This window comes from Terrapene carolina, unplaced genomic scaffold (genome assembly GCF_002925995.2).
Source record: "Terrapene carolina triunguis isolate 2854851 unplaced genomic scaffold, T_m_triunguis-2.0 Scaffold843, whole genome shotgun sequence".
Classification (NCBI taxonomy): domain Eukaryota; kingdom Metazoa; phylum Chordata; order Testudines; family Emydidae; genus Terrapene; species Terrapene triunguis.
The window spans coordinates 196011-203408 of record NW_020665194.1 but is presented as its reverse complement, the minus strand read 5'-3'; the positions used below and the strand labels follow the sequence as shown (position 1 = coordinate 203408).

At 46.4% G+C, this 7398-nt stretch overlaps 1 protein-coding gene across 1 annotated transcript in view; it reads right to left on the bottom strand.

The window, feature by feature from the left end:
- The window catches only part of LOC112103234 (E3 ubiquitin-protein ligase TRIM39-like), a 24186-nt gene extending 17036 nt beyond the window's left edge, over positions 1 to 7150 (bottom strand). The window contains exons 1-3 of the mRNA XM_026660894.1: positions 6770 to 7150; positions 2290 to 2385; positions 201 to 419 (exon numbers count right to left, since the gene is read on the bottom strand). Coding sequence (XP_026516679.1) covers positions 201 to 419; positions 2290 to 2385; positions 6770 to 7150 — 696 coding nt within the window. The remainder of the gene's footprint in view (positions 1 to 200; positions 420 to 2289; positions 2386 to 6769) is intronic.
- Between the last annotated feature and the right edge of the window lie 248 nt (positions 7151 to 7398).

The window sequence follows — 7398 nt, the reverse complement described above, 5'->3', positions numbered from 1 at the left end:
CTGTGTGTCTGTGCAGTGCCTGGCACAATGGGGCCCTAATATTGACTGAGGCCAGGATTTTAAAGGTATTTAGGCATTGCTAGGCTCAGCATTGCAACACCCAACTGACTTAGGAGCCTAAATCTCTCTTCCAAAGGTGATTTAAGCACTTATGAGCCTAAATCCCATGGACTGTTGGAAATTTTTTTGGCCTGTCTTACCTTGAGAAGTTCAATCCCTGGCTGCTGGCACTTCTGATTTAGTTCAGCTATCCAATTATCGAGAAGTAATAGCCCCTTAGTATTTTTATTCCTCATCTTCCCAAGATCCTGTATTGTGCCTTCCAGGCAGTTACGCATGAGTTGCTCTCCCTGCTTCAAAATCTGGTGCGCTTGCTTGAATTCAGACACAATCTCCTGCTTCTGGAGTTCTGCCTGTTTCTGTCATGAACAGATATAAACAAGGCCATGACATAAAGTGAAGCAGGATTCCCAGCTCCCCCTCCCCAGTAACAACCGCATTTCAGCTGTGAGCGACTGAGCCCCGTTAACACACGGCAGAACTCTGTGGGGCAGATGCTCAGCTGGGGTATATCTGCATAGCCCTCTGGCCCTTACACATCGAATGGGAACCAGTCTCACTTGGAGGTGTCTAAATACAGTTTTCAGCATAAGGTGCCTACCTGTGAGATGCTTCTAGGGAGCCTAGATCCAAAAGAAAGGGAATTCGAAAAGCACTGAACAATTAGGCCCCCATCTTCCAGTGAAGGTACTTTTCAAAGATTTTACCTATACTCTGGCCCCAAATCACTATTCCCAAGATTTTCAAAAGTAAGAACTTAAAGTTAAGCTACTAAATCCATATTTAGTACAGCTGGCTGGGAACTGGAATTTCTATTCCACGGGAAATTCTGACAAAAAAATAAAATCCATTCAAAATTTCCCACAAAACATTCTGAAAAACTGCATTTTGACAGTGTCGGTTGAAGCATTTTGTTTCTACTTTAATATTATTTAAATAGTATGTGCATATATTATACATACATAACATTAAACATAATATTGTAATGGGTGTACAAACCCCGCACTGGCCAGGAAGGGGTTAAGGAACTGATACAGGCTCTATGTCTTGTTACGCCTGCAAGGTGGGTCAGGCCTAGAAGAAGGGGAGACCCAGTTCATCATTTAGCAGCAGCAGCAGCAAAGGAAACTTGCCTCCAAACCCCAGCTGCCAGAGAAGGGCTGGGCTGACAACTGTGACTGCTGCTTGTCTAACACAACTCTATTGCAAGGTGCGCATGGGACTGTTTAAAATGGTTGTGATGGGGAAACCTCTCTGCTAACTTACACGCCCTCTTTTGGCTCCAAATGGTTTGTAGCTGTTAAATCCTGGATTCACACTGATTCTTATTTAGGCTTCCAAATAAGTAAGCTATCTGTAGTGCTTATCTGGGCCTTACACCCGAGCACCTCACAAAACCCCTGTGAGGTAGGGCAGCGCAGTTGTCTCCATCCTACAGAGAAGCTTTAAGTGGTACGATTTTTAAAAAGTGCTGAGCATCCAACAGCTCCCATTGACTTTAATGGGAGTTGTTTTGGTGCCCAGCGTTTTGAAACTCAGAGAGGAAGGATGGTCTAGTGGTTAAGTCATTAGACAGAGATATAGGTTCAATTCCCTTCTCTGCAACTGCCTTCCTCTTGGACCAGTTAGCTGACAAGTTCTCACCCCAGTCAGGAAAGCTTTAAGAACTCCTCTGGGCACCTGTGAGACCCGTCAAACCCAGAGAGGGGCTGCTCCTTACCAGGGAGTGTCACAGGCCACGATGCCACCCGGAGGGAAGCAGAGCTGGATCTCTCTAGCCCCACAGAGCCCAGAAAGATACTGAGGAGCATCTGGACCCTCTGGAGAGGTAGAGGAGCCATCTTTGTTTTGTTCTTTATAATAGAGCCCCAGGCACTTAGCCTGGGCCCCTCAGACACACCCAGGGGGTACGAGTCCAGTCCCACTTCAGAGACTCTTTACCTTTTGCCTTGTGAGGAACAGCGGGGTGAGCCCGGACTGGTTTGTGGGCTGCAGGATTATTCTGTTTGCCTTTTTTATTTTGGACAAAGACAGAAGCAGGGGGCGCTGGCTTCCTAAGACATACAGCCAGAGTACGTACCCCACACTGACTCTACAGCCAGGGAAGGACATCTGGGATGAGAGAAATGCACCCCATCACCCCAACGGGGTGCCCTACAGGTACATCCTAAGACAGGAACTATCGTCAACACTGGCGACTATTAATTAGTATGAAAAGTGGACGCTTACCAGTAGAGTTTGATATTTCCCTTCCTCAGCAGCTACCTGTCTCCCTCGCTCCTCTCTCACACGCTGAACATGATTCCGATGACTCAGAAGTTGCGTCTGCAACAATACCAAAGAAATCACTTCAGCCTTAAACGGGACCTGTCGCGGATTTGTGTTTTAATTTGGCTTGTGCCCCACACTGCTTCTTTATGACAGAGAAAGAAAACCTGGAAGTGGAGGGAGGTTTTTGTTTTGTTCTGATTTGGGAGGTTTTTTTTTCGGGGAGGAGGGGTGGCCATTATAAATATTGGGGGGGCTTCCTGTGATGGGGTATTCACCCCACACTTGACTTGAAGGGGGTTAATGGGGGCTCAGAAAGGGGTCAATTAACCAGACAGGCTCAGCTGTGGGGAACTGGGTGGTTTAAGAAATCCCCTGACCGAATGATGAGTAAGGCTGCGGTTTTGTGTCAGAGGTTATGGAATCCTTGACGTAAGGAGACCTCCATAACTTCAGCGCCAGGGCAGCAGGGCTGGAGCTGTCAGCCAGGACCCCATGGCTTCCAGCTGCCATGGGTGGTGGGAGGATGCTCTGAACGCAGCTCCTGGCTGCCGTGGGGGCGGGGGCCACCCAGAGCTCCTGGCTGCCTTGAACGACGGGGGGACTCCAGAGCTCTGATCCACAGAGCTCCCAGCCAGTGGGGAAACCCAAAAACTCTGAGCCACGGGTGGTGGGGGCAGCAGGGGACCCCCAGAGCCCCAGCAGCAATGGGTGCTGGACCCTTCTCCCCACCCATTTGGTCACAGATATTTTTTAGTAGAAGTCAGGGACGGGTCACGGGTTTCCGTGAATTTTTGTTTATTGCCCTTGACCCGTCCCTGACTTTTACTAAACAGATCTGTGACAACAATCTTAGTCTTAATAACGAGGGAGCCCAGCTGAGGAGGAAGGAGTTGGGCTGGGTTTATGCAGACAGGGAAGGAGTCTGCAGTCACTCCCTGGGAGAAGGGAGGGGTGTTTGGGGGCTACAGGGCCAAAGCAGCCTCCAGTTACTCCCTGACAGGAGGGATTGTGGCACTGGCAAACCCAGGGGGAGCCAGAAGGTTCGGAAAGGCTCAGGGAAAAGGCAGGAAGGTCCAGAGTGGAACAGCCCTTGGTTGCTGATTAGAGGGTCCCTGAGCTGGAACAGGGAGTGGAGGGTGGGCCCGGGGTCCCCTCCCAGCCACTGGGGAGGGGGCACCAGCCGGGCAGTGAATGGGAAGACAGCCTGAGCCCTTTTGTAAGAAGAGATTTTGACACCCTGGAAGGGGAGGACACATGTGACTTGCCTGGAGGGCTAAGCCACGAACGCAGAGCATCTTGCCTTGCTGAGAGCCAGGAAGAAAGGACAGGAAGTGCAGCAAGAAGTAGAATGGAGGCGTAGGACCTGGAATCAGCTCATCCCTGGAGCGACCAGGAGGAGACGCGCTAGCGGTGAGCTGACCCCGTGACACTTCCCTAGTGTAGTTGGAGAGCCTCTGGGAGGTCTCAGGGAAGTTTCCAGTGAGTTCAGTAGTATCTTCCCCCTAGTGAATCTCAAAATGAGAGTGATGGAGGAGATGAGAGACTGAGGGGAGACTCATAGATTCCAAGGCCAGGGACCACCGTGATCATGTTGTCTGACCTCCCAGATAACACAGGCCTGAGAACTGGCCCAAAATAATCCCTACAGCAGATTTTAGGAAGACATCCTTGTCTTGATTTAAAAATTGTCAGTGATGGAGAATCCACTACAACTCTTGGTAAATGGTTCCCATGGTTAATTACCCTCACTGTTAAAAACGTATCCTTTATTTCCAGCCTGAATTTGTCACGCTTCAACTTCCAGCCTTTGGATTGCGTTATACTTTTGTCCACTAGTCTTCAGAGCTCATTTGCTCCCTGTGTAGGTATTTATAGACTGGGATCAAGTTACCCCCTTCACGTTCCCTTTGTTTAGCAGATTGTTGCAGAGGAGGAGGTCTACGTTGGATATTAGGAAACACTATTTCACTAGGAGGGTGGTGAAGCACTGGAATGGGTTACCTAGGGAGGTGGTAGAATCTCCATCCTTAGGAGGTTTTTAAGGCCTGGATTGACAAAGGCCTGGCTGGGATGATTTAGTTGGGGTTGGTCCTGCTTTGAGCAGGGGGTTGGACTAGATGACCTCCTCAGGTCTCGTCCTACCCTAATTTTCTGTGATTGAGCACTGAGAGTTTATCACTGTACGGCATGTTTTCTAATCCTTTAACGATAAGGAGAGGACTGGACATGATGTCTCCAACATATCAGATGTGATCTTATGTTTTAAACAACCTGTTTTATGTTTAATCATTTTTAAGATTTCCAAAGAGGTCCGCATCTCCATTTGAAAATTTTTAGGGGTCTGCAAAAGGTTGAAAACCAGTTTTCTAAACCCTTTCTCTTCTGGTGACCCACTTAAGCCCTTCCACCCCAGTCAGAAAGCCTACCTTACCTAAGGAGAGAAACCTCCAGGATTTGGTGTATGTCACACAACCCTTAAACCAGTGACGTATATAGAGTGCCCCTTCTAGAAATGATAAAGAACTGCAGCCAAAATAATGAGGAAAGATACAATGTAAAAAGAGAGAGAGAGAGAGAGAGAGAAAGGTGTTTTAAAGTCTTTGCAAAGAGACCTGTTAAGGGAAAGGGGATGTATAAATCAAGAAGTTATCCGTGTGTTTTCCCTCATGAATAATTGGAGAAAAAATGATAAAAGACCGAGGTATTTATAATGAAACCTTAAATTATCTCTTATACAAGTTATATACCTTATTATACATTTGTTGTTAGAAAGCAAATAAGCAAGCACTCATGCACGTGAATAACTCTTACGTATGTGAACAGTCCCAGTGAATCCTAATGTCTTATCATATAAAAGCAAAGTTAAAGGCCATTTTATAAGACTTAAGATATACAAATCACATGTACCACAGGTAATTAGCTGGCTTCAAACCCATGATATTCAGCACAGCAACACAGTCTTCTACTGATTGATTGGAGGAAGTGGACAGAGATGAGGTGGGGGGGGAGAGTTTAGCAGCGGTGTGGTGGATTGCAGCAGGGGTGTTTGGGGATGGAAATAGCAGCGGGGGAAAAGAGGTCTTGTAGCAGCAAGTGGCAGTGACTGGAGTTTGCAGCACTGCAGGGAGAATGAGCAAAGGAATGGGGGTGAAGCAGTGATAGTTGAATAAAGGAGAGCAAGTATAGTAAATTCATAGGAAGAGTGCCAGGAGCAAAGGAGTTTGCAGTTTGAAGGAGATAGGGAAAGAGTTAACAGTAAAACTGGTCTCAAAAAAATTCCTCCATTTTTAGGAGGAGGGGAGGATTTTTGAAGGAAAAAAATATGCAGGAAATTATTTTTCTTTAAAATTTCCTCTTATTTTGAAGAAAAATCAAACTGAAATTCTTTTGGTTTTTTGAAAATCGGAAACCAAAACATTTTCTAGTTTAAACTTTTTGAAAACTATGTTTTCACTAAAAAACTAACCATTTTTTGAGGGGGAGGGGTGTTTGTTTTTGAAAGAATCCTCCCCCCTCCCCACAAGTCTCCCAGGAAAAAAAATTCTGATTTTTCCAGTAACTGTGGTTAGGTAGAACAAGGATTGCGGGGGGGAAGAGAAGAAAAGGGTGGAAAAAATAGAGTAGAAAAACCCTGAGGTGGAAATAAGCAATAAAATAAAAGAATAAAAACATATAATTAAAGCATACTGAGAATGGACCAGTAGAAAGAATTAAAAGGGACGCAGATGGGTAAATACTGTTTATTCTTAGGTTTCAGAGTAGCAGCCGTGTTAGTCTGTATCCGCAAAAAGAACAGGAGTACTTGTGGCACCTTAGAGACTAACAAATTTATTAGAGCTTAAGAAGCTTCTTGATTATCAAGTTTTTTTTCTCTTACTTAATTGGCCTCTCAGAGTTGGTAACACAACTTCCACCTGTTCATGCTCTCTGTATGTGTGTATATATATCTCCTCGATATGTTTCACTCAATATGCATCCGAAGAAGTGGGTTGTAGCCCACGAAAGCTTATGCTCTAATAAATTTGTTAGTCTCTAAGGTGCCACAAGTACTCCTGTTCTGTTTATTCTTAGGCCTTCTACAAAGCCCCCACCCCAGAAATCTTTATCAAACAAAACACCTCTGGTGGTCCTTTCCCACCACTCCACTTTCAAGAGAACCAGGTAGGACACATGTTTTGGAATTTCTGGTCACCCCGCAGAGAAGGGGCAACCCTGTGGTTAGAGTCAAACAAACTAAGCCTGTTATTCCCCCCTCCCCACTACTTTGCACAGTCACATACACCTGTGAAAAATGGATATCAAATGCTCCCATTCTGATCCACTAGCATTTGACACGCACTGTTCTTCGATGTAAATGACTGAGCAAAGTGCAAAAGCAGGGCGGAGTTGTGTCCAAATCGATCTATCCCCATCTCTGATTTCTACGCAAATGTCCTACCTTAACCTCCTCTGCAGCTGCCTCGATGGGAATGACTGTGTGAACTTTGCGTTCTCGAGACACTCTGCAAACCTTGCAGAGGAGGGTCCGGTCCTCTTTGCAGAAGAGACTGAAACTTTCTCCATGTTTCTCGCATTCTCTGTCTAGGCCTCTCGCTATGTTCACCACCTCCTCCAGCTGCCTGTTAGGCCTCAGCTCTCCCTTGAGAAAAGATTTCCTGCACTGGGGGCAAACTCCTGTGCCCGCCTCACAGCAGTCGGTGATACAGGCTTGGCAGAAATTGTGCCCACAGTCTAGAATCACTGGGTCTTTAAAGGACCCCAGGCAGATGGGACAAATCAGCTCATCCCGGAACTCCTGTACAGGGTGTATAGCTGACATGATGGCTGCTGTGAAAAAGAACAAATTTTACTTTCACTTTCCTCTGCAATCGTGTTTGTGAAGAACTGGAGCTGGTCCTGCACTTCTGGTTAGTTCCTGATCTGTGTGGGGGGAAGAAAATAGCAGAGAGCTGCTGCATAGGGTTGTCTCCTCTAGGTACAAAAAGCTGTCTCCTCTAGGTGGTCATGACCTCCTAAAACAGGACAGCTGGCAGTGTGTGCTGAGTATCTGTACAGATTTCCCAGGAC